This window comes from Budorcas taxicolor, chromosome 14, assembly GCF_023091745.1.
Source record: "Budorcas taxicolor isolate Tak-1 chromosome 14, Takin1.1, whole genome shotgun sequence".
Lineage (NCBI taxonomy): Eukaryota > Metazoa > Chordata > Mammalia > Artiodactyla > Bovidae > Budorcas > Budorcas taxicolor.
In genome coordinates this window covers 47,111,725-47,138,878 of record NC_068923.1, presented here as the reverse complement: position 1 = coordinate 47,138,878, position 27,154 = coordinate 47,111,725, and the positions used below count along the sequence as shown (strand labels likewise).

Genomic DNA, 27,154 nt, shown 5'->3' with positions numbered 1-27,154 from the left:
ATGGCCCTGCGGCCGCCGGGGGAGGCTGGACCCCAGGACAAGGGATGCTACCCGGCCGACTGGCTCCAGGGCAGCCCCCAACACCTGGCCGCCTACTACACGCCTTTCCCGCCCTACAGCCACTACGGGAACACCCTGACCGCGGCGGAGGAGGGTTTCCAGCCTTTCCGGCCTCTGGAAGCCTTGGGAGCGTCCCCGGCTCTGCCCCCCTTCGGCTTCCGGACCGCGCCTCCCTTGCTGAGCCCGGGCCTGGCCCTGCCGAGGGAGCCGCTGTGCGACCTGCCCTGGTACAGCAAGCTGCCGACCTGGTACCCTGTTCCCCACCTCCCCAGGGAGGTGCCACACTTCCAAAACAGCAGTCGCGAGTTTACCGGCGCCGCCAGCGAGGACTTGGCACACACCGCCGGCCGGAGCGACGGTGGCCAGTGTTGGGGACCTGAGATTTTCGTTCCGCCGCCCCCCGTGGATGCTTCGTTGTTACCTGAGAGGCCGAAGCCCTCGCAGCTGTTATCCGGGTCCCCTAGCGAGCCCTCTGAGGATGGCGCCAAACTCGTGAACCGAGAGGGGAAGGCTTCTCGCCGCTACCACTTCACCCAGGAAGACCTGCACTTGGTTCTGTACGGGGTCATCCCCAGCCCGCAGCACTCAGCCCGCCTGCACCACGCGATCTCGGGCCTCCTGATCTCCACCGACAGCGCCGGTAAAGGTGGGCCCCATGATGCGGGAGCCGGGGGCAACTGGAAGAGAGGTGGGAGCAGGAGGCGGAACGGGCGCTTCCAGGTGGATCCCAGGCAGTGGGAGTGCTGAAGGGGAAGGTGTGTGCTTCCATCAGAAGATAGAGGTGGGGAGGCCAGGCTCACCTCCGAAACCCTACCTGCATGACTCTTAAGATTGTTTTGCTTCCCCGGTGCCAATGCAGGAGACGCGGGTTCCATCCCTGAATGGGGAAGAACCCCTGGAAAAGGCAATGACAACCCACTCCAGTGTTCTTGCCTGGAGAATCCCATGGACAGAGGAGCCTGGCGGGCTGCAGTCCATAGGGTCGCAGAGTCAGACACGACTTAATGATTAAACAACAACGTTGTCTTAAGAGAAATGGCTCATGCTGTGTGTGGGCTGATCTGGTGGGCTCAAGTTCTACCCGGATGCCCAAGGTGTCTCAGTGAGAGCCAGCTGCCATTCACTCTGAGAGTCTCCCTCCAGTCATCTGACCTTAGTCGAAATCAGCATTACCTCTGATTCTCAAGTTCCTTGAATTTGCTGCTGCTAAGCTAAGTTGCTTCAGTCATGTCCGACTCTGTGCGACCCCAGAGAGGGCAGCTCACCAGGCTCCCCCGTCCCTGGGATTCTCCAGGCAAGAACACTGGAGTGGGTTGCCATTTCCTTCTCCTTGAATTTGCTAACGGGGGTTAATTACCACCTAACCAACTAGGGTCCTTTTGAGTCTAAAATGAGACACTGCATATGTAAAAGGAGCCGGAAGCCTCAAAGGGTCAAATGGTAAGCTCTAGAGAATGAGGAGGAAGACGGCTTTTATAATACCTTTTATCTAAAACATAAGAATTTAATCCTGTCTTTTCTAGGGGCTGATTCTCTTCCTCAGACTCTGGATAACGACTCCCTTCAGCTACCAGAAGGTGGGCAGGGCTCCTGGCTTGGATTTTTTTTTTTTAACAGCAGCAAAAACAGTAGGTTTCTTCACTGGCTTTCTTTCCTACCCTGGATCTCCCGCTAGGTCTCTGCCTCCAGCAGACGAAGTTTGGTGAAGTTGCACATTTTGGCGTGTTCTGCAGTAGTCTTGTGGCCAAAGGAGTCAGGTTTGGGCCCTTTCAGGGTAAAGTGGTCAACACCAGCGAAGTCAAGACACATGGAGACAATTCCCTGATGTGGGAGGTAAATTTGTTTCTGATGGATTGTCAGAAAGTGGGGAGGAGGGTCACTGGGGATAAAGCCTGGCCTCTGCCCCTCTGGGAGAGGACACCCTCTCCGCAGTAATCAGCTGTCTTGTGCTGTCTGTTTTGCAACATAAAGAGAAAAAAAGACAACTGCAGAGCTGCTAGGGATAGCACCTCCACATGGAGTCTGTGTATCTTTTCAGTGCCTTAAGGCATTTTCATCTGAAGATTAGCCCCAGAATACAAAGAGCCAATACCCTGGGTTATATTTACAGACAAAACAAATACTTTAAATATTACCGCGTGATGCTAAGAATATGTCCAAAAGGACAAAGACCAGATTTAAAATTTTTGACATCATTTGCCTCATGGGGATTTTTAAAAACAGCTACTCTTAACTCTGTATGAGGCATGATGGTAGGATTGCAGTTTGTCAGACTATCAGATTATCCTCCCTTGCCCTGAATTTTGAGGAATATACTTTAGGGAAATTATCTGAAATCCAGACTTCCCAGGATCTGTTTGTAACACTAAAGCATCAAAGACTGCAGAATTACCCACTGGAGAGAAAGAATTAAATTATATCTCCATCAATACACATGAAAACTCATTTGAGATAAACTAACAAACGAATTGGTTGTCTTGAACTGATAGAATTAAATGTAACCTCCTGTTCCCTTTGCTTCTGTTTATGAAATTAATATATGTTCACCCTAGAAACTTGGGAATCAAGTCTGGATTTCAGATAATTTTCCTAAAGTATATTCCTCAAAATTCAGGGCAAGGGAGGATAATCTGATACAGTCTGACAAACTGCAATCCTACCATCATGCTTCATACAGAGTTAAGAGTAGCTGTTTTTAAAAATCCCCATTAGACAAATGATGTGATAAAAGTAGAACCCTTTTAAAAATGTCACACCACCTAGACAGATATCTTTCAGCTAATAAATCCATTTAGGCTAAATAATATTGATAAATAAATATATTCAAAGAGATCAAGTGTGAGATTTGAATTGTACATTTTTAATAAGTAAATTTATTTTCTATGTCAAACCAAAAGAAAAATAAAAGGTACATTTCTAAAGTTTGTTTGATTCCATTTAGATCTTTGAAGATGGTCAGTTGAGCCACTTTATTGATGGAAAAGGAGGTGCAGGGAACTGGATGTCCTATGTCAACTGTGCCCGTTTCCCGTCGGAGCAGAACCTGGTGGCAGTACAATGTCAAGGGCAGATCTTCTACGAGAGCTGCAAGGAGATCTACCAGAACCAGGAGCTCCTCGTGTGGTACGGAGATTGCTATGAGAAATTTCTGGACATTCCCGTGAGCCTCCTCAAGCAGGGGAAGCAGGCGTCTGGGTCCTCTGAAGGTGAGTGCGCACCTTTCCCTCACCCAGTGAGCTCCTCTTAGTTGAAGGACTGGGCTCTTTGCTCAGACCAGCACCTTCCTATAGCTTCTCCACTTGCTTGTGGAACTTCTGCCTCCAAGCTCTAATGTAGAACCCCGAACTCAAGGGCATCTCTAGCCACATGAGTCTTGCTCAGCTGAAGGACGATGCCCTCCTCTTCCCAAAGCTGCTGATGCTACTGCTGGTCACCAGGATACCTTTTCTTCTACCCTTTCACCCGCTCCCAGAGAATAAAATAAAACTGAGATAAATGGATGCAGCCTCTGCCTTAGATGAGCCAGCTTCTGATTGATCTCTGCAGAGGCTCACGCAACTCAGGAAGTCACTGTTTTTTCATTAAATTTTTTTTAATTAAGCTTTTTATTTTGTATTGGAGTATGACCGATTAGATCTTCCCTGGTAGCTCAGTGGTAAAGAATCTGCCTGCAGTGCAGGAGACACAGGTTCAATCCCTGAGTCAGGAAGATTCCCAAGAGAAGGAAATGGCAACCTGCTCCAGTATTCTTGCCTGAAGAGTCCCCTTCACAGTCCATGGAGTTGAAAAGAGCTGGACACAACTCAGTGACTAAACAGCAACAGCATGGCCGATGAACAATGTTGTGATAGTCTCAGGTGGACAGCAAAGGGTCTCAGCCATACGCAGAGCACTGCTTTTCAAATGGTGACTTGCAATATGTTAATAGGGTGGGAAATCAATTTGGTGGTAGAGATCAGCATTAAAGAAGAAAAAAGAATAAGAATAAAATAGATCAGAAAATATTGATACGACTCTCACTTAAGCATTGTTTGGTGAGGCTTTTGTTTCACCTGGATGTGTGTGAACCGGGTCTCAAGTAGAAAATGTTTTTCTTACTGGGTCTCAGTCCACTTAGAGGATAATGGAGCTAGACTCTTGCTCTCCAGTTTTAGTGTTGTGTTAACATGTGGGGCCCTTTCGTAAGGTGCAGATTCTCATTCCCGGCTGGGAGATTTTGCATTTCTATCAAGCTACTAGGGGATGCTGCTGCTGCTGTTCCCTGGACCAGATTTCAGTAACAGGGAGCTGCAGGACCACAAACCCACTCGCTGGGGATTTGCATTTTGAAAAAGCTCTCTGGGCGGTTGATTTTTATAACCACAAAAGCCTGGGAACCAGTCATCTCATACGTGGGACCAGACAGATGCAAATTAGTATGTGTTACCAGGTAGAAGACCATCCTGTTCTGTTAGGATAGATGTCGTAAGTAGCAGGTAAAAGAGCATGTGAATTGCATTCATCACACTGCAGTGATGGTCTGCATGCATGTCCCCCTACTAGACTGAGACCCTTCAGGGCAGGAGACAACTGTAGACACCTTAACAGCTCCTGCTCTGAATTCCCATGTGTTTTGAAGGAAGGAGGAAGACTAGACTAGATTGGGGAAAACTGCTTAGGGATGTGGTGAAATAAGGGATAAGTTTTGGGCTTCCCAGGTGGCACAGTGGTAAAGAATCCTCCTGCCAATGCAGGAGACTCAAGTTCCATCCCCAGGTCAGGAAGATCTCCTGGAGTAGGAAATGGCAACCCACTCTAGTATTCCTGCCTGGAAAATTGCAGGGAGAGAGGAGCCTGGAGGGCTACAGTCCTTGGGCTAGCAGAGAGACACGATTAAGCATGCATGCACGCTCACCACAGTTTAGGCAGAGAGAGGCAAGACAATCCAGGCTTGGGGAACAGTGAAGCCAAGGGCAAGAATGTGTTCACCAGGGATTAAGAGGTGAACAATGAACAATCTCTTTCTAGGGGTCAAATAATGAGGGGCTGTTGAACTATCTCCTCAGTACCCCAGCTTATGGATGGTGTGGGGATGAGGGTGAGGGGTGAGATGGCAGAATTCTCTGGGGTCTGGACTTCATAGTTGCCCCATAGTTGGCACCAAACCAAGCCTTTTTAGTCACTTCCCAAGAGATACCAAGCACTGCTGAAATAGAAGTGCCAAATGGATTTGAGAAAGATACATGCTTGACAACTCACAAAATAGAATCATTATCCTTTTGAAAAGTTATTCAGCACTATGTATCAGAGCTATTAAAATGTTCATCACCTTTGATATATCACTAATACTCTTCTGGAAATTTATCTTTAGGAAATACTCCATTAGGAAAAGCTTTGTCCACAGGGAGTTTTAATACAGCATCATTCCTATTTGTGAAGTCACAAACAAATGCCCAATAGTAGAATAATTTTTAAGTAAATCATAAGCAACAGGGATAAGGGCTTACAGTGGTCAGTAGGGTGGGGAGAAACCCCAGCAGGTGTAGTACCTGGTGTAGTACCCCCACCCGTACTACACTTCTTTCTTTTTTAAAATATTTATTTGGCTTCACTGGATCATAGTTGGGGCATGCAGGTTCTTTAGCAGAACTCGGGATCTAGTGCCTTCACCTAGGGACCGAACTCAAGTCCCTGGCATTGGAAGCACAGAGTCCTAGCCACTGGACCACCAGGGAAGCCCCTGTATTACACTTCGGAACCAAATTATATCTGGATAAATTCATGGTTTTCTGTTAATAAGAATGGTTGAGAATAGAATTAAAAGGAAAGAAAAGTCAGCATTCTTCTATCCTCTCAAAAGAAAGTTTTTGTTTTTGCGTTTTATCCAAGCCTTTTCTTGAGACTTGGTAGGAGCTTCCCCTTTAAGGTCTTGAGTGGGAGGGAAGGGCCCTATGTGGGCGGGTTATCTAGAGTTTGCAAACCCGCAGAGTGTGTGTTTTGGGCGGGGGGTGGGGGGTGGGGAATGTGTAGATAGTTCTTAATCACTACCAAACTCTATCTAAAGAGTTGTCTAGGTGGGGCAGAAAGCATCATTTTCAGTTTTAGGAAACCGTTTGGCTAAAAAAAATGGAGATGGGAGGGAGGAGGAAGGAAAGGAAACAGGACAAAATTAGGTTAAGATAAAATTTCCAAGAACCTGAGCCGAAAACGTAGGCGGCTGAAGCCTAATTAGTAAGGATGCTGTGTCATTTCTGCCTAAGTGGTGGTTCTTATGCAAATTGACTATTGTGCCCCTATTCTGAATTTTGGTGTGCCTTCGGGCTTTAATTTGTAAAGACCCGCTGACCCTGTCTTCTAGACAACCCCCTTCCCACCCCGGAAGCTGGAAGGCCAGGTATTTCTAACCAATGAAAATTCTAGCTTCGAGCAAAAACCGTCCCAGCGGGGAGGTTCTGAGAGTATTAGCACCTCAATGAAAGCGATAGACGAGACTTGAGCAATGGATCGTCCTGGGGCTGGTGGCTGCCTTCCTGCTCACTTACTTAATAAATAAGATGATTTCTTTCCTTAGCCACCTGTTAAATGTGCCCAGGATGCGGTTGTTGACTAACAAAGCCCCCAGTGGATAGCTTTCCTGCTGTCCCCAAGCTAACTAAAAAATTTCCACCTACAGGCTTGCATATACTCAGTCCTGGCTACTCTCTGCCTCCCTGGGGCAGAGGCAATGAGGTTTCATTGATGCATTCATAGTCAAAACCACTTGATCCTCTGGAATCCAGAGTGTCCTCAGCAGGAACGCTTTTGTAGGTGGCCCGGGTCCTTCCCTTTCTCACCCCAACACATAGACACCCCTGAGCCTGCCATCTCCTTTGCTAGCTTTGGCTGCACCTTCTCTAACCTCTCCCCCACCTCTCTCCTCCTCTGATGAAAACGGATTTACCTTTCTCAGTCTTGTCTGTCACTCAGTGATAGTGCCACTTGTTGGTTTGAACTCAGTGTTAGTAATCCCATGTTTTAGTTCTGGAATCTTCCCCAAAAGCTCAGAGAAATGAATTGTTAGCTAAAAGGGTACCTAAGTCTTTGTAAGTGGGATCCAATGGAGCAGCACTTAATGAAGCCTGGGAAGAAGCTCTGGGTGCCCATCAAGGCCCCCAAAGGGTGAACTGCTTGAACTTGTAGCTCAGTCTGTTCTGAAAAGCACAAATACAATAGCTATTTGGTACATGAACCTTGTAACACAGGCCAGTTAGAAAGTAACTATAGGACAGACCTGCTCATAAATAGGGCTGGAGGAAGGGCATCTTCAATAAATATATTTCAGGAACAAAAAGGAAAAGGAACCTATAGATTAAGACATTGAAGAGACATAGTAACTGTGGACAACACGTAGACTTTGAATCCTAAACTGAACCAACTGACTGAAAAATAAACAAACATAAGTGCATGTGCATGTATTATAAACAAATATATATAGGTGTTTCTATCTATTAAGGAATAAGGGTTTGACAATTAGGTATGACAGTGGCTTTATGGTTATGCTTTTCAAAAAGTTGTTATCAGGGACTTGCCTGGCAGTCCAGTGGTTAAGACTGCACTTCCACAGCAGGGGACACGAGTTCGATCCCTGGTTGGGGAACTAAGATCCCACATGCCGCCCTGCCCCCCCCAAGAAAGTCATTATCCATTAAAGATTGTGGGCTAAGGTGTTTATGAAACAGATGAGAAATCGGTATTAAAAGTAATCCGTTGGGGGAGGTGATGTGAGTCAGTCACTGTCAAAGCCTGGTGTTTGGGCCCAAGAGGGTTTATTCTATTATTTTGACTTTGGTATTTGTTTAAAACTTTTTGTAATAAAAGGTTGTAACAGACCGTCCTGATGAAAGTAAGAATGAGGGAAGGTAGCTGACCAAGCCACCTTTCCCCCTGTGTTTGACAGAGTCTGCGGAAGGGTACAGGTGTGAAAGATGTGGCAAGGTGTTCACCTACAAATACTATAGGGACAAGCATCTGAAGTACACGCCTTGTGTGGACAAGGGTGACAGGAAATTTCCCTGTTCTTTATGCAAACGATCCTTTGAGAAGAGAGACCGGCTCCGGATCCACATCCTTCACGTTCATGAGAAGCATCGGCCTCACAAGGTAAGACTTAGGGCAGCGACCCATCTCTCTCCAGCACTCTGCTTTCATGCTTCTTCCCCAAACCCCTGGGTGCACCCTGAGGGCCTCCTGGGCGCAAATTACTGGAACGGGAGGATGGGACCGGGTCTCTGAAGGAAGTGACAGTACTGTGAAAGGGCAGACGTGGACTGAATGTGATGGTCCATGGACCAAGATATGATGCCTGAGTGTTGAAGCTGGCGGATGCATGGCAGACAGGGGCAGAAGGTGGTGTCTTTCTACATGTGGACCATGAAAGGCCTCATAGACAGGTGGCCGTGAGCAGAACCTAGGACTGTGGAAGTGTCTGGTTTATTTGGAGGTGGGGTTGATTGGGGGTTGAGGGGAGGGTTGAGACATCCCAGGTGGGAAAGACCTTGGCCTGTGGTTTTATGTAACTACACCTTGTTCCATAATGTGTTCAAGCATTTTTTTTTAATGTTTTATTGAAGCATAGTTGATTTACAATGTTGTATTAATTTCTGCTATACAGCAGTGACTCAGTTATATGCATATATACATTTGTTTTCATATCATTTTCCATTATGGTTTATCATAGGATATTAAATATAGTTCCCCTTCCCATACAGTAGGACTGTGTTGTCCATCCATCCTATATATACTAGGTTGCATCTGCTATTCCCAAACTCCCAGTCCTTCCCTCCCCCACCCTCTTCTCCGTTGGCAACCGTAAGGACCTCGGTGTCTGTGAGCCTGTTTCTGTTTTGTAGATAACTTCATTTGTGTCATATTTTAGATTCCACATAGTAGTGATATCATATGATATTTGTCTTCCGCTTCTGACTTTCTTTGCTTAGTATGATAATCTCTAGGCATATTGATAGTTACGGGCATGGTCCAAAGGCTGGATGGCTTTTGTGCCATGTCAGGGACTTTGTAAGGAAGAAAGAAACCGTGCATTGGGGAGCCATTGTCTACCATTCTGGGTATGTGGTGGCTCTGCCAGGCTTGGTGCAAGACAGTGCTGACTACCACTGGTCTTAATTAGGATAAAGAGGATGGGGCTTGGGTACAGACCGACAGATTCAGATTAGACTTCAGTACTGTTGGGACTCCTGCCAGCCCCACTTTTATTCATTTGAAGAAATAAAACGGCTCTTGTCTCTCCCCTTCTGTTCACAGCGAAGCTCCTGGAAATATGACAATCACTGTGTTATATACAGCTGTAAAATCTGAGTATTTTTACAATTATCTCAAATTGTTTTTGTAAATCTAAGAATATTTTAAATTATTAAGACAGTGAAATCATTTCCCACCTTTTGTTGTTCGGTTGCTCAGTCATGGCCAACTCTTTGCAACCCCATAGACTGCGGCACACCAGGCTTCCCTGTCCTCCGCTATCTCCCGGAGTTTGCTCAAACTCATGTCCATTGAGTCAATGATAGCATCCAACCATCTCATCCTCTGTTGCCCCCTTCTCCTCCTGCTACCCTCAGTCTTTCCTGGCATCAGCATCAGGGTCTTTTCCAATGAGTCTGCTTTTTGCATCAGGTGGCCAAAGTATTGGAGCTTCACGTTTAGCATCAGTCCATCCAGTGAATATTCAGGTTTGATTTCCATTAGGATTGACTGGTTTGATCTCCTTGCAGTCCAAGGAACTCTCAAGAGTCTTCTCCAGCACCACAATTCAAAAGCATCAGTTCTTTGGTGCTCAGCCTTCTTTATTCTCAGCTATAGATTGGCAGAGTAAAAAGTTATACTGTCCAGTATTCTACATGTAAATCAATAGGGACTTGGTTATATAAATTTGGCTTCTTAAGCACAAACAAGTTGCAAAATATGTATGGAATGATGTCACCTAGAATATCATGTACACTATATATAATGTTTATATATAAATGGAAACACAATTGAAAAGAAGCCATTATACTGCAGTCTTTCTGGGAGTATGATGGAGAATAAAGCCAAGCATGATTTTTATGTCTTCACTTGGTAAACTTAAAATTTTATTTTTTATCTGCAGTTTTTTAACATGAGAAAATAATACACACTGGAGATAAAAAGAAAACAAAGACCACTAGATATGCTATGGCCTTAAGTTATTTTACGTATAATTTTTTTCTATATGTGTATATATTTTTAATACACTTGGGGTCATACTGATGTTACATACTTAACAAATCCACTGTTTTGTGCATTTCCCCCCAGTATGGCTGCAGTGAACAATATTATATATAAATCACTCTGTTTTTCATTTCTAATTATTTCTTTGGGGTAAGGTCCTAGAAGTAGAAAGATTGAGTCAAAGGTACAATTTTAAGGCACTTGATTTAAGGTACCATGCACCTTTCCAGACAGTCCAACCAGCTGGGCTTGCAGTGTATGTACTCAGTAACCCCAGGTCTCCCACAATAATATTATCCTTCTTATGTTCACATTTTTTTAGATGGAAAATGGTATCTTGCTTGGCTTTGCATCTTTGTTATTTATGAGGTTTACATTTTAAAATATATTTTCTGAGACCTCCCCTGGTGGTTCAGTGATTAAGATCAACAGTAATCTAAAAAATAAAATAAGATATATTTTCTTGGCTAGTTTGTATTTGTCTTGTGGTTTGTCAATTTATGTCTGAAATTTTGACAGAATGTATTAAATATTTCTTTCTTCTTTCCTTCCTTTTTTTTCACCCCTGCCTGCTTTGTAGTCAGTAAGAGACAAAGTATTCTTTCTATCTGAAGGCACAGATCCTAAGCTCAGAGGAGTTCTCCTGCACTTTCGGGCTTTCTTTTTCAGCCTGCAGAATCTTAGTTCCCCAAATAGGGACTGAACCCCTACCCCTGCTGTGGAAGCTTGGAGTCCTCACCACTGTACCACCAGGGAAGGCCCTCTCGTACTTTCCTTGGCCATTATCTATCTTCCATTTTTGTTCTCTTCCTTTAGCCAAATGTTAGGTTGAATCCACTTCTCTGTACTTATTAAACCTTAATTTTTTTTCATCAGCATTCTCTGAGAGTTCTCAGCCTTCATTTTTATGTCATGCTTCAGTCTTTAGCAGTCAGCTGAGCCTATTGAATACAGCATTTCATTCTGTGCATTTTCATTGGTTATTTTTAATTTCCAAGAACAGGTTCATGTTCTAATCGCTTCCCTTTCATTTAAAATTGATCTGTTCTTTTTGCAATGTTAACTTCAACATCTGACTATTTTTGCTTTAGTAATGACAATATGGGCTTCCCTTGTGGCTCAGCTGGTAAAGAATCCGCCTGCAATGCAGGAGATCTGGGTTCCGTCCCTGGGTTGGGAAGATCTCCTGGAGAAGAGAAAGGCTACCCACTCCGGTACTATAGTCTTGGAGAATTCCTTGGACTGTGTAGTTCACGGGGTCACAGATTAGGACACGACTGAGCGACCTTCACTTTCAATGTCAATACATGCTCCTTATTCAAACTTCAAGTAAAATCCACCCCCAAATCCCACCATCTAAAAATACCTAGGTTCATTTGCAGAGACATGGATAGACCTAGAGACTGTCAAATAGAGTGAAGTAAGTTGGAAAGAGAAAAACAGACATAATATCGCTTATGTGTGGAATCTAGAAAAATGGTTCAAATAAACCTATTTTTGCAAAGCAGACATGCATACCAAAGGGGGAAGGAGGGGTGGACTGGGAGATTGGGATTGATATTATACACTGCTATGTATAAAATAGATACTCATGAAAACCTATTGTGTAGCACAGGGAACTCAGTGCTCTGGGGTGACCTAAATGGGAAAGAAACCCAAACAAGAGGATGTATATATATATATATATATGTGCACATACACACGTGTGACTGATTCATATTGCTGTACAGCAGAAACTAACAAAACAGTGTAAAGCAACTCTACTCCAATAAAAATTGTTAAAATAAATAAGTTAAGTAAATAAAAATAATAAAAATAGCCAGGCTACCATGTGTGCCCATAAGGACACCTGTGGAAGAGAGTCCAGAAACACAGTTTCTTTTACCTGGTTCAGAATTCCTGAGATCAGACAGGAGTCATCAGAGTCCAGGACACAGAGAAATGACGCATGCCTGTCATTCCTGCAGCAGTTCATGCCTGCCGTTCCTGCAGCAGGTGGTTGTACTGCTTGACCCCCCCACACCCATTGCCCTTTTCTTTGTAGGTGCATGTTTTGCGTCATCTGCCACCTGTATTGCCACTTGGGTCTACATATCTGTCCCTATTCCCACGAGGTTTTTACTCCTTGTCTCTAGCAGAGTGTTGAGAGGTTCTCCATAAACACTTGGTGAATTCGTTGCTGAGGGCTTGCAATTTCCTCCCAGCCTTGTGAGAAAGGCAGGGCAAGTATTTTACCTATGAGGAAAACTGAGCAAAAACTCCGAGTTTAACTGATTTGTTCTGGTCACACAGCTACCTGTTGACAGAGCAGGACAGAGTCAGGCCTCTGTTACCCACCAGGGTCATATATCTAGGCCGCTAACGTCCAAAGACTTTCGAGGAAAGGCTTGGAGCCACAGCGCTGAGTAGGCTGTGGACCGGAATGTGGTGTCGGATTCTTCCCCAGAGTCCTGTGATGCCCTCACCTGTCTCAGCTAGACCCTCAGCCTGCGGCTGCTCGATCCTCTGCCCACAGATGAGCGCAGAATGAATACAGCAGTCCTCCCCCAGTCACCAGCAGTCCTCCCCCAGTCACCACCGCCCGAGATCAACATAACGGTGAAGTTAACTCCTTAGGGGGAAAATGTGGATTCAGCTCCATTTCTCTTTTCTGTCCTAGTGTTCTACATGCGGGAAGTGTTTCTCTCAATCTTCCAGTCTAAACAAACACATGAGAGTCCATTCTGGAGACAGACCCTACCACTGTGTGTATTGTACTAAGGTAAATGGAACCTTCCTTTTTTTTTGCCCCACCCCACGCAGTGCACCGCACACAGCACGTGGGATCTTAGTTCGCTGACCAGGGATCAATCTCATGTTCCTGCAGCGGAAGGACAGAGTCTTAACCACTAAACTGCCGGGGAAGTCTCAGTGGAATCTTCTTTTAAGGAATCTGCCTTGAGCCCTGTTTGGGTGTCCATGGATAAGAACTTGCAGAATAAACCCTGGCTTATAATGAGTCCCTGGTAAATTAATTCATCATTAGCACATCCTCAGTTTCCACCCCAGGTTATATTCATGTTTGCTTACAATGATCAGATACAACCTACTATCGCCAAATTGGCACTTAAGGCATTTGTTATGAAATGGACCCTAAATTTATAAGATTCCAATGATAACAGACATGAAGTACAGACTGCCTTTTTTTTTTTTTTAAGTACGCACTCTTAAGTTTTGCTGATCTTGGTTTCCAGAGCACTTTTGCTGAAGTAGCATCTAATCTTGTTAAACAGAATATTAATTTATAAAAATGAAGAGACAAATATATCGTGGTTAGGGGTTGCTGGGGTTGGGAACAAAAGTTGCTGGGTTAGCTTTAAAAATACTATACCAAAACATCTCATGTCCTATTTCGATAAGGTACATCTGGGCTGTCCAGTGTTATCCATTAGCCATATGTGGCTATTTAATTTACTAAAAATGAAATAAAATTGAAAATTTAGTAACACGGTGGCACTGGCCACATTTCAGGTGCTCAACAGTCCCACCATTGATGGCTGGCAACCACCACACTGGCACGGATATTACATTTCCATCATTTTAGAAAATCTTATTGGATATGCTGGAATCTGCTATTTCTATCATCAAGCCATTTATTTTTAAAAAATAAAGTAGCCATGAAATATAGTCTCTATTAGGGTGACTTTTAAACTTCCAAAAGAGGAATAAAACTACCTGGCTTAGGGAAACGGGACACCACCAAAGAAACTGTGTCAATAGAATGGAAATAATCAGTGTAGCAAATTGGGGCTAAGACATAACTAGACAGTGTGCAGCTAGCACAGACCTAAGGAAGGTGGCTCTGGATTTGTCTGGACGGGGACTCTATCCTGAGAGATCAATGATCTGCCAGATTTCCAGAGCAGGCTCAAAATATCCCACCTCTTCCTGGCGTTCTAGTTCTGATCCTCACCTTGAATTGCTGGCTAATCTGGGAATGAGAGATGCCCAGAGGGGTTTCTCAATGCACTTGGGTCATAAATGAGCTATTTGGTGCTCTGATTTTTTTTTTTTTAGCTAGTTAGGTAGTTGTTTTTGGCTCTGCTGGGTCTTCGTGGCTGCACAGGCTTTTCTCTAGTTGTGGCAAGCAGGGCCTACTCTCTAGAAGTTCACAGGCTTCTCCTTGCAGTGGCTTCTCTTGTTGTAGGGCACAGGCTCTAGGGCTCACAAGCTTCAGTAGTTGCAGCCCATGGGCTCAATAATTGCAACTTCCAGGCTCTAGAGAACAGGCTCAGTAGTGCGGCTCACAGGCTTAGTTACTCCTAGGCATGTGGCATCTTCCCAGACCAGCAATCAAACCTACGTCTCCTGCATTTGGCAGACAGAACTCTTTACCATTGAGCCATAGGGAAGCCCTGAGGTTCTGACTTCTAGTTAGACTCCTGTCACCTGAGATGGAGACTGTCCTCATCTGGGTGTCCTAGGCACCTACACCTTGTGCTCCTTAGTGAGCAGTGGTCCAGCCCCACATGGACCCAGTCCTGAAACTCCAAGGTCACTCTGATTTAACCTGGTGTTTTGTATCACTGTCAGCAGACTCCCAGATTGGGGTCATTACATCTCTAATACATACTTGAAAGTGACAAAGGTCAGAGCAGAGTATTGAAATGAATTAGGGGAAAGGGTGTAAGTAAGGGAAAGAAAAGAAATGGCCATGTAAAAACAGCAAAGCACTTGTGAACCTGAAATAGTCGAACTGCTCTGGAAAGCTGTTGGGCAGTTTAAGAGCTAAACTGGTAACAACCATTCAGCCCAGCAATTGCTCTCCTGGGCATTTATCCCAGAGCAATGAAAGTTTATGTGTTCATGCTAAAACCTGTACACAAATATTAATAGCAGCTTTATTCATAGAAACCTCAAACTGGAAATAACTCAGATACCGTTCCACGGGTAGGTGATTAAACAGACTGGAACATCCACACCATGGAGTTCTTCTCAGCAATCAAAATGGGCGAGCTGGGACTTCTCTGGTGGTCCAGTGGGAAAGAATCCATCTGCCAGGGTAGGAGACATGGGAACCATCCCTGATCCAGGAAGCTCCCATATGTTGCGGAGCAACTAAGCCTGTGTGCCTGAAACATTGAGCCTGTGCTATATAGCTGAGAAGCCGCAACTAGTGAGCCTACGTGCCACAAAAGGGCCTCGCAGCAACAAAGACCCAGCACAGCCAGAATAAATAAATAATTTTTTTAAACAAAGGATGAGCTGTTGTACATGAAAGAACTTGTGTGAGTCTGCAAAAAAAAATTCTGCGGGGAACCGCCAATCCCCAAAGGTTACATATTGTATGCTTCCATGTACAAACATTCTCAAAATAATAAAATTACAGAAATGGAGAACAGATTAGTGATTGCAATGGCTTAAAAGTAGGCGTGGGAGGGAACTATGTGTGCCTGTCACAGGGTGACATGAGGGTCCTTGTGATGGAAATGTTCTGTTCAGTTCAGTCTAGTCGCTCAGTCACATGTGACCCTTTGCAACCTCGTGGACTGCAGCATGCCATGCTTCCTGTCCATCACGAACTCCTGCAACTTACTCAAACTCATGTCCATTGAGTCGGTGATGCCATCCAACCATCTCATCCTCAATTGTCCCTTCTCCTCCCACCTTCAATCTTTCCCAGCATCAGGGTCTTTGCCAATGAGTCACTGCTTCGCATCAGGTGGCCAAAGTATTGGAGTTTCAGCTTCAGCATCAGTCTTTCCAATGAATATTCAGGAATGATTTAACTTTAGGGTGGAATGGCTGGATCTCCTTGCAGTCCAAGGGACTCTCAAGAGTCTTCTCCAACACCACAGTTCAAAAGCATCCATTCTTCGGTGCTCAGCTTTCTTTATAGTCCAGCTCTCACATCCATACATGACCCCTGGAAAAACCACAGCTTTGACTAGATGGACCTTTGTTGGCAAAGTAATGTCTCTGCTTTTTAATATGCTGTCTAGGTTGGTCATAACTTTTCTTCCAAGGAGCAAGGGTCTTTTAATTTCATGGCTGCAGCCACCATCTGCAGTGATCTTGGAGGCCCCCAAAATAAAGTCTCTCACTGTTTCCATTGTTTCCCCATCTGTTTGCCATAAAGTGATGGGACCAGATGCCATGATCTTAGTTTTCTGAATGTTGAGTTTTAAGCCAGCTTTTTCACTCTCCTCTTTCACTTTGATCAAGAGGCTCTTTAGTTCCTCTTCACTTTCTGCCATAAGGGTGGCATCCTCTGCATATCTGAGGTTATTGATATTTTCTCCTGGCAATCTTGATTCTGGCTTGTGCTTCATCGAGCCCAGCATTTCACATGATGTACTCTGTATAGAAGTTGTATAAGCAGGGTGACAATATACAGCCTTGATATACTCCTTTCCCAATTTGGAACCAGTCAGTTGTTCCATGTCTGGTTCTAACTGTTGCTTCTTGACCCGCATACAGATTTCTCAAGAGGCAGGTCAGGTGGTCTGATATTCCCATCTCTCTCAGAATTTTCCACAGTTTCTTGTGATCCACATAGTCAAAGGCTTTGGCATAGTCAATAAAGCAGAAATAGATGTTTTTCTGGAACTCTCTTGCTTTTTTGATGATCCCACGGATGTTGGCAATTTGATCTCTGGTTCCTCTGCCTTTTCTAAAACCAGCTTGAACATCTGGAAGTTCACGGTTCACATATTGCTGAAGTCTGGCTTGGAGAATTTTGAGCATTACTTTCCTAGTGTGTGAGATGCGTGCAATTGTGCGGTAGTTTGAGCATTCTTTGGCATTGCCTTTCTTTGGGATTGAAATGAAAACCGACCTTTTCCAGTCCTGTGTCCACTGCTGAGTTTTCCAAATTTGCTGGTATATTGTGTGCAGCACTTTCACAGCATCATCTTTTAGGATATGAAATAACTAACTGGAATTCTATCACCTCCACCAGCTTTGTTTGTAGCGATGCTTTCTAAGGCCCCCTTGACTTTGCATTCCTGGATGTCTGGCTCTAGGTGAGTGATCACACCATCGTGATTATCTGGGTCATGAAGATCTTTTTTGTTTAGTTCTTCTGTGTATTCTTGCCACCTCTTCTTAATATCTTCTACTAGATCCATACCATTTCTGTCCTTTATTGTGCCCAACTTTGCATGAAATATTCCCTTGGTGTCTCTAATTTTCTTGACTCTTTCAATGTCAACATCCTGATTGTGATATTGTCCTATCGTTGTAAGATACAACCATTGGAGAAACTGGGTAAAGGGTACCCAGAATCTCTATTGTTTCTTCTAACTGCACATGAATCACTATTACTCTAAAAGTTTAGCTAAAAAAAAAAGAAGAAACCGATAAGGTACCCATGTATGCAAAGACAGTGGCCAGTGTTAGCAATTCCTTCCACAATGCAGATCATCCTGGAGGGTGATCTCAGTACCATCTGCTTAAATGCAGCTGACTTCTTACCCAAAAGAGTTTACTCATCAGGTCAACCTGCATTTTTGACTAGACACCCAGGTGATCTTAGCCCTTGAAGGGCCACTGTTGTAACCAGTGGCATGTCCATCATGTCCTTTTTTTACTAAGGCTACTCCTGGTGACCAAGAGTGCCCTATAGCATTAAAGCCTAGGATTTGTTGACTGGAGAACTAAACGGCAATATCAGGACCAGTGGGGGCTTCTAAGGTGGCTCAGGGATAAAGGATCCGCCTGCCAGTGTAGGAAATATGGGTTCAATCCCTGGGTCATGAAGATCCCCTGGAAGAGGAAATGGCAACCCATTCTAGTATTCTTGCCTGGAGAATCCCAGGGACAGAAAAGGCTGGTGGGCTACAGTCCATGGGGTCACAAAAGAGTCGGACACAACTTTGCAACTAAACAACACCAAGGATCGGTCACAATGAAATTAACTCTTTTGTTTCATTGGTGGATGGCGTTTTATTTTTTCCTCTGCTTTCTGTCCTCTGCAGAAATTCACTGCCTCCAGTATACTCCGCACGCATATCAGGCAGCACTCGGGGGAGAAGCCCTTCAAATGCAAGTACTGTGGTAAATCTTTTGCATCGCACGCTGCTCACGACAGCCATGTCCGGCGCTCGCACAGGGAGGATGACGGCTCTCCCTGTAACACCTGTGGAAAAACCTTCTCGGATCAAGAAGCCTTCCACTCCCACATGAAGTCTCATGAAGACTGCTAGCCCTCCGAGAGTCTGAGGACAAGGCCTCTAGATGTGTCTTGATGTTTCTTGTGTTCATGGGTATATCTCACAAACCAGTGGTAGTTATATTGAGATGAGGAACAGAATAATGGAACTGACCGAGCAGTAGAATTTACCAGATTTATTAAGTCTGTAGTTTTAACAGCTTTTGCAGGAATGATTTATCACAGTTTCTCACAAGAATGGAGTTTGGGTGAATTCACCTAGAAGGAGTGAAAGGCTGATGGTTTACAGTGCTTAAAGGTCTGGAAACACATCAGCCCTGAAAGGGACTGTTTCATTTCAGGGACTAGGAAGCAGAGTCTTTGATTTCTTAATTGAAAAAAAAAAAAGGAGGATTTTTGTTTACTATTTGCCTCGCTCCTGATTGTAATATGTCTGTGGCCATCCCCTGTTATATTTCTTAACAGAATAAATTCTTTAAAAATCCATTCAAGCCAGAGCTTCATTAGTATCATAACTAAGTGTTCAGACATGAACTAAGGTCCCATTTTATTTGAACTCTTTTTTTGGCTGCACTGAGTCTTCATTGCAGCTCTTGGACTTAGTTGCCCCGTGGTATGTTCCTCCACCAAGTATGGAACTCATGTCCCCTGCATTGGAAGGTGGATTCTTGACCACTGAACCAGCAGGAAAGTCCCCTGAATTCATTCTTTAAACCCTTAGTTTCTGCCTCTACCTTGTCAACTGAGAAATGCCTGTTAATAGTTTATTTAGCACCAAACAGAATTACTTGGAGGACACAGAAGGTACTCATTCACCATCTGTGACCTTTAACAATTGGGGAAGAAAAGTTATTGTTGCTGTTCAGTTGCTAAGTCACGTCCCACTCTGCAACCTCATGGACTGCAGCACACCAGGCTTCCCTGTCCTTCACTATCTCCCGCAGTCTGCTCAAACTCATGTCCATTGAGTCAGGGATGGCATCCAACCATCTCATCCTCTGTTACCCCCTTCTCCTCCCACCCTCAATCTTTCCCAGCATCACAGTCTTTTCCAATGAGTCTGCTCTTTGCATCAGGTGGCCAAAGTATTGGAGCTTCAGCATCAGTCCTTCCTGTGAATATTTAGGGTTGATTTCTTTTAGGATTGACTGGTTTGATCTTGCTATCCAAGCGACTTTCAAGAGAAATGTTATTACCAAGTGAAGAATAGCTAAAAATTGCAATAGGCTAATAAATAAATAAATGTGTTTATATTGCCCAAGGTTTAAATGTGATTTCATTCCTGACGAAGAGACAACTATAGCGCTTTTGCAGGCATTGTCACAAGACGAACGCAAGCTTGTGGAGAATGATCTTTTCTTGCTTTCTTTTTAAATAGTTATTTGTTTACTTGGCTGTGTCAGGTCTCAGTTGTGTGCAGGCTGAGTTGCTCTGTGGCATGTGGGGTTTTACTTCCCTGACCAGGGAATCGAACCTGTGTCTCCTGCATTGCAAGATGGATTCTTAACCACTGGACCACCAGGGAAGTCCTGAGAATAATCTTTTATTTTATTTATTGACTCACATGGGTCAAAATGGCCAACATCTATAGATCATGAATCCTATGACATGGCAGTGCTGAGTTTACCACTGGACGGATAAGGAAATCAAGGCTGAAGGAAGAAGGAAGTGGTCCAGCATTTGCCTCTTAAGGGGCAAAACTAGGTTGGCCTGACTCCAAAAGCCAGGCTTTTAATGAACTAGTGATGCTCAGCTTATGAACCTTGCTAAGGAAATAGTATTTTTCTATTGACTACGCCCATTCTTCCCTCTTTTGGGGCCAGCAACAGCAAAGTTTTAAATACTCAATGGAAAATGGGAGACCAGAATAAAACTGTATTGTAGGCAAGCATGCTGCTAAGCCACTAGGTCATGGCTCTATCGACCATGGGTTTTCCTCCACGCTTTATTCATGGTCCTCATCTCCTCCAAACTTAAGAGATTTCAATACAGAGCAGATGTCCCTTCAGAGGGGGCTCCCAGCTGCAGCAGAGTCCTTTGAAAAGAGATATAGTGCACGTGGAAAAAGCAGTGACAGATTTTTCTCTGGGGAACGCTTGGCTGCGGTGAGTAGGTCTGAGTAATTTATCCTAATGGGAGTGTGCCCTGTTGTTTCAGGACTGTTTTAGTTCGTGTTAATTAAGTCAGAACAATGATCATTTGAAAAGATCAGGGGGCTCAGGCCTGTAATTAGGCAGCCTTTCTTTGCCTGCTAATTCAAAATATATTTCTCCGTCCGTATGGATTTGAACATTATTTTAAAACCAAGTAGTAAAGCAAGACATCAGGAACTGGTGTGATGCCAATGTTTTCACTAGTTGAATAATTCAAATTAACTACTCTGTTCTTTGAACTGGAAGAGTAGCAGAGAAAGGTTAAAAAAAAAAATTCCTCTTTTCTAGCACTAATTCCAAAATGCATGCATGTCAAGTAATACGTTAGTATACAGATCATGCATGCCTACACTAACTGGAATGCTTTGGACCTTTTTAAATTAATCCAAGCTTTTTTCTACAAAGTTTTGGTCATATTGATCACATTACCTATATCACTTTTTGGTTTGGAAAATACAGTAAATTCATAACATCTTCCTGTTAGTAATTACCTTAAGCTGTCTTGTGTTTAAAAGTACATCTCAGATTTCTAAAGATAATTTAGATTAGCTTAGAGAAATAAGAATTTTTTTTAATGGACTAAGAATTAAAGTAGAAGACAAACCACTCCACCCTGCTGCTAAGTCACTTCAGTTGTGTCTGACTCTGTGCGACCCCATAGACGGCAGCCCACCAGGCTCTGCCGTCCCTGGGATTCTCCAGGCAAGAACACTGGAAACCACTCTATAGAAAGTATTAAAACTTTCAGCTAACATAATTGTGTTGGCCAAACATTGCTGGAACACAAAGCATAGGCTATATTTTGGAGCTGGCCAAACTTATATTTGTGCACCATATCCCCACTGTATAATCCTGGGCAGGCCACTTAATCTTTAAGGTTTAACAGGCTTATCCATAAAATAAGGTAATAATTATGTTGTAGGGTATTGTGAGAATTAAGTAAAATGAAACAACTTGCCTTCTGTGTAATACTTATTAAAGCTATTTCTTTTTTCTTAACCTGTCAATGAAGGCAAAAGGGAGACAGAACTATGCAAATTCTATTATAGATAAATATACTTTCTTTCAGTGGTTCATGGACCAGCTGCATCAGAATTGCCTGGAAATTTGTTAGAAAAGCAAATTCTCTATCCCTGCTGAGTATCTACTAAATCAGAAATTCTGAAGGTGGCACACAATTATCATATTAAAGTTCAGAAACCATTGCTTTATGTGATTATCTTCACAGTCCCTGCAACATAGCAATGGGTAAAACTGAGTAGCTCAGTGATTTGGTAAAATCACAAAGTGGTTCATTAAGAGGAACAATTAGAATGCAGATGGCAGGCAAAATGGTGCTCTTCCTGAGAATAATGGAAACCCATAGGACACAGTTGTCATTTTACTGCTGGAAACATGGAACCCTCTCTACAGCTATAAACCTGATTGATGGAATTCAGAGACCTTCTTATGAGATAATCTCTGTGCTTATATTCCTTTTCCTATCTGAGTCTATATTTGATGATAAATATCTGTTAATTTATTAAAGGAAAAAATGTATAAAAAGGGACATGTGAACCCGGGAAAACAACAAGGCTCAAAGTGGTATCCGTGATATTGATGGAGCTCTTAATGGGCCCTCGGGGTGCTCTTCTAGGACTTGAGAAGTTGGTGGCTGCAATGCACAGTGCTATCAAAGTGGACAGATGTTTGGGCCTCTATGGGGCCTGCAGTAGGTAGGCTCACAGGGTTATGGCCGTAAAGTCATAGCTTGGTTTGTACCCACGGAGGACAAGGCAGATTGGGGTCTCAAGAAACTACCATTCACAGCATTATAGAGATAAAATCACAAATACTGGGACTTCCCTAGTGGTCTAGTGGCTAAGACTCCAGGCACTCCCAATGCAGGGGGCCTGGTGAGAACCCTGGTTGGGGAACTAGATCCTCCATACAGCAACTAAGACCCAGTAGTTCTATGTATTTTCAGAATGCCTTATGCTGCTACTTTATGGACTATATCCAAAACTAAGCAGAACAAATTCATATATTGAATTCTTTCCATAGAAACATGTAACTCAAATATATCACTGCTCTTTTTTGTTGATTGACTGTATCAAGATCAATTCAGTTCAGTCACTCAGTTGTGTCCAACTCTTTGCAACCCTATGGACTTCAGCACACTAGGCTTCCCTGTCCATCACCAACTCCTGAAGCTTACTCAAACTCATGTCCATCGAGTCAGTGATGCCATCCCACCATCTCATCCTCTGTCATCCCCTTCTCCTCCCATCTTCATTCTTTCCCAGCATCAGGGTCTTTGCCAATAAGTCAGTGCTTCATCAGGTGGCCAAAGTATTGGAGTTTCAGCATCAGTCCTTCCAATGAATATTCAGGAATGATTTCCTTTAGGATGGACTGGCTGGATCTCCTTGCAGTCCAAGGGACTCTCAAGAGTCTTCTCCAACACCACAGTTCAGAAGCATCAATTCTTCGTTGCTCAGCTTTCTTCATAGTATAGTCCAACTCTCACAGCCGTACATCAAATGTGTATCAAAATGGAATGGCCAAATTTATTTTAAAAGAAAAAGTGTTATAATACTATAAAATAGAAATAAACTTCTTCCTCATTGATAATCTGTGCATAAAGTATGGGAATCTCAGAAACGAATAATCTTCTCCATTTTTAAAAGAAGTTCTATATTCAGGAAATATAAAGTACATGATGCTTCCTTTTGTTGCTGAAAAGAATTTAAACTTTATTGCTTTGTGGGCTCAAAGTAACTTTAACAAAAAATAATTATAATTTGTGTGTATGTGTGTGGCCATGCCACTCAGCATGTGAGATCTTAGTTCCCTGATCAGGGTTCACACCTCGGCCCCCTGCAGTAGAAATGCAGAGTTTTAAACACTGGACTGCCAGGGAACTCCTTGAATTATAATGTTTTGAAGTGATATTTAGCTCTAATTACAACTAGAGTGAAGAATGTCTATGGAGAAGATTATCTCAGGATAAAGTATTCTTTCACCATCATTCTTTTTCATCTTTTTCATTATCTCAAAATGTGGGATAAATTGTTTTAACATTATGTAAATTCTATCCATCAATTTGTGTACTTTGTTCTGGATTTATTTATAGCATACTAATTTCATTGAATGGAGAAGGGAATGGCAACCCATTCCAGTATTCTTGCCTGGAGAATCCCATAGACAGGAGCCTGGCAGGCTACAGTCTATGGGTTTGCAAGAGTCAGACACAACTGAGCAACTAAGCACAGTACCGCGGTTTGTGTTGAAATCTGTTTGCTGACAATATACCAAAGGGACTGGAATTCCATTCTTGATTTTACAAACTGTTTTAAAACACCAGTGTTTTTCCATCTGCTTCCACGGTGTGTTTTATTTGACATCTATCGATTGTTATTTAAATGCTAGTAAAAATACCAGGTACGATTTTATGGCCAAATATGTGATTTTTTCCCCCACTCTTAACCAATTTGACGAAGCAAGATGACTGAGACAGAAGACAGCTTGTTTTTCATGACAGAAGGATTTTTCTTCTGTTTTCTTTTGGAAAGATTTTCTCAACCTCCATTTGGCCACAGGACTGTGAAGGCCTGAACCAGGGAAGGGAGGCCGAGCCATGCTGGTGAATTCCCTTCTCCCTAGTTACCTGATTTAAAGATGCTGGAGCCAGATTCTCTTCCATTTGATTTGCAAACTCCTTCCATTAAACATTCTCTTCCACTAGGGGAGCCCAGGTGGCTTACTGGTAAAGAATCCGTCTGCAAGGAAGGAGATGCAGGTTCAGTCGCTGGGTCAGAAAGATCCCTGGAGAAGGAAATGGCAACCCACTCCTGTACTCTTGCCTGGGAAATCCCTTGAACGGAGGAGCCTGGAGGGCTATAGCCCATGGAGCTGCAAAAGAGTTGGACACGACTTAGCAACTAAACAACAGCAAGCTATGTATTACATTATCCACTAAAAATGGGCAGGGTGTCTTCCAAGGTTCTTCCTTAGAAGGAGGCTGCTCTGTTTCCCTTAAACATCAAATCTCTTCAGTCCCAAAGCCCCCTGGGGGCAAGCCCAGGGCGGTCTATTCCTGTAACTGTGTGTGTGTGGGTTTAGTCGTGTTTGACTATTTGCAGTTCTGAGAACGTTAAGCCACCAGGCTCCTCCATCCATGGGGTTACCCATGCAAGAATCCTGGAGTGGGTTGCCATTTCCTTCCCAGGGGATCCTCCCGGTTCTTTACCACTGCACCAGTGGGAAAGCCCATTCCTATAACTGGAGGGCCTGAAATCTTCAGTGGTGACTAGAAGCCCTGGGCTGGGTAGTCTGCAGAGCAGGCATGATTTAGGATTCCAGTCTTTTGGAATCCCCATTTGCCAAAAGGGAAGACTGAAGGACCTGGAAAGGCTAGTGCTGGAATATAGGCCCCTTAGGCTGTTCACGGGTCTGGGCACCCTGGGGGTCCTGAGTCTGATGACTCACAAATGCCCAGGGGCATTTCCAGAGAGAACCTTGAACAGGGCTAGTCAGGAACTTTGTCAACTTATAAATTGCCAAATTTGGCAACTTTGGTCAACTTACAAATTGAAAAGTCCTCCACTAGTTAGTTACCCGGGAATGTGTATGCCATTGCTGTTTTCAAGGAGTGGCAGGATTTGAGGGAGAGGAAATAAAAAGAAAGAACTGGGTGTGTTTAATCTATATTTGTTGTTGTTCACTTGCTAAGTCATGTCTGACTCTTTGTGACTCCATGGACTGCAGCACATTACAAATAGCAAATACACAATATCAAGAGACATTAAAAATTGGAAGTCTACATGTGAATTATCTTAATTATAGACACACTTAAATGCAAAATGAGAAATTTTCTCTGGGACACCTAATCCTACAACCCATCTGTCATCCATCAATTGGTCTATCAGTCCAGGTTTCCGAACTGATTTCAGATGTCAGATGAGAGCAGGTTTGTGGTTACAGCTGTTTACTTAATTCAATCTGAGATAGTGCCTGACCTCTAAGTTTCTCATAATAGATGACAGACTGCAAGACTGAGAATTCATATTTTGAAAGAAATATTAATACAACCAGCCATCCATTTATTGAGTTTGCAGCGTTCTAACTCCCAAATAAAAGGGGCTGATCAGTAGCAAAGGGGTTCCTATCAAGTGGAAGTCCAAGTCTCTCAAACCTGCCTGAAGATAAGAATCACCCTCTTGCCTATGTACCCTCAGGCTAGAGGGAGAGGAGGCTTGGGGTACTCCAAACTAAGCATTATTTTTTATACCAATTCCAGGAAGGTTTTCCGAGTTTTTTTGTTTCTTTTTAACATTTTGTCCATACTACAAGGTTCTTAGTTCCTTGACCAGGGAGCAAACCCATGCCCCATGCATAGATAGCAGGGAGTCTTAACCACTGGATCACCAGATAAGTGCCCTGTTTTTGCTTTTAAATTGCTGTCTAGGAAAGAAGATGGGCCTACCTGGTAGCTCAGCTGGTAGAGTCCTCCTGCAACGCAGGAGACCCCAGTTCAATTCCTGGGTTCAGAAGATCCGATGGAGAAGGGATAGGCTATCCACTCCAGTATTCTTGGGCTTCCCTGGTGGCTCAGCTGGTAAAGAATCTGCCTGCAATGTGGGAGACCTGGGTTTGCTCCCTGGGTTGGGCAGATACCCTGGAGAAGGCAATGGCTACCCACTTCCATATTCTGGCCTGGAGAATTCCATGGACTGTACAGTCCATGGGGTTGCAAAGAGTCAGATGCAACTGAGCGACTTTCACTTCACTTCAGCAAAGAAGATGACTGTGTGAATTTGGGTCACAAGTGAGACCACACAGTAGCCAAAAGGTGGAAGCAACCTGTGTCTGTGAACAGATGCGTAGATAAACAAAGTTGGTCTGTATATCTAATATCTAATGGAACAAGATTCCACCTTAAAAAGGAAGAAATTCCTACTTGCTACAACGTGGATGAATCTTGAGGACATGATGCTGAATAAAACAAGCTGAAAGTAGAATCGTGGTTTGGGGGTGATAAGGAAAAGAGAGTGAATGAGTCATGGGTACAGAGTTTCAGTTTTGCCAGATGAAGTGCTTTAGAAGTGGATGGTGGTAAGGGCTGTAAAACAGTGTGAATGTACTTAATGTCCCTGAACTGTACAGTTAAAAATGGTTACGATGGGAAATTACCTGGCAGTCCAGCGGTTAGGACTTTGCAATTCCACTGCAGAGGGCAGTTTCCATCCCTGGCTGGGGAACTAACATCTCACAGAATGAGTGGCCTGGCCAAAAAAAAAAAAAAAACAAGTTTACAATGGGAAATTTTGTTCTGTATATTTTACCACAATTTTTTTTTTTTCAATGAGACCAACTATAGCTACTACAAATAGACAGCCCAACACGAGTTCTGGGGCTCTAAAAGGACTACCCTGATAGAAGGCCTTTCCTAAGCTCTAAGTGGCTCTTTTCTTGCTAGCTAAGCCTTTGTTCCTAATCTCTGCCTCTCTGATCACAGGCTTGACTCTGATAGGGGGCCGGACACTCCCCTACTCCCGAGAGGGGCTTCACTTTTGGAGTGTTGGCC

General features: G+C 43.7%; 1 protein-coding gene across 1 annotated transcript; it reads left to right on the top strand.

Moving 5' to 3' along the window:
* PRDM14 (PR/SET domain 14) lies at positions 1-18,467 on the top strand. The gene is made up of 7 exons (XM_052652017.1): positions 1-700; positions 1,584-1,637; positions 1,736-1,893; positions 3,002-3,266; positions 7,976-8,178; positions 12,941-13,042; positions 18,240-18,467. The coding sequence occupies exons 1-7, from the start codon at positions 1-3 to the stop codon at positions 18,465-18,467; spliced, it is 1,710 nt and encodes a 569-aa protein (XP_052507977.1).
* Positions 18,468-27,154: the final 8,687 nt, after the last annotated feature.

Bases quoted from the DNA above. Each gene is read 5' to 3' on its own strand.
- PRDM14 (XM_052652017.1), top strand. From the start codon at position 1: ATGGCCCTGCGGCCGCCGGGGGAGGCTGGACCCCAGGACAAGGGATGC. The intron at 701-1,583 runs GTAAAGGTGGGC...TGTCTTTTCTAG, and splicing joins GATCTCCACCGACAGCGCCG to GGGCTGATTCTCTTCCTCAG. The intron at 1,894-3,001 runs GTAAATTTGTTT...GATTCCATTTAG, and splicing joins ACAATTCCCTGATGTGGGAG to ATCTTTGAAGATGGTCAGTT.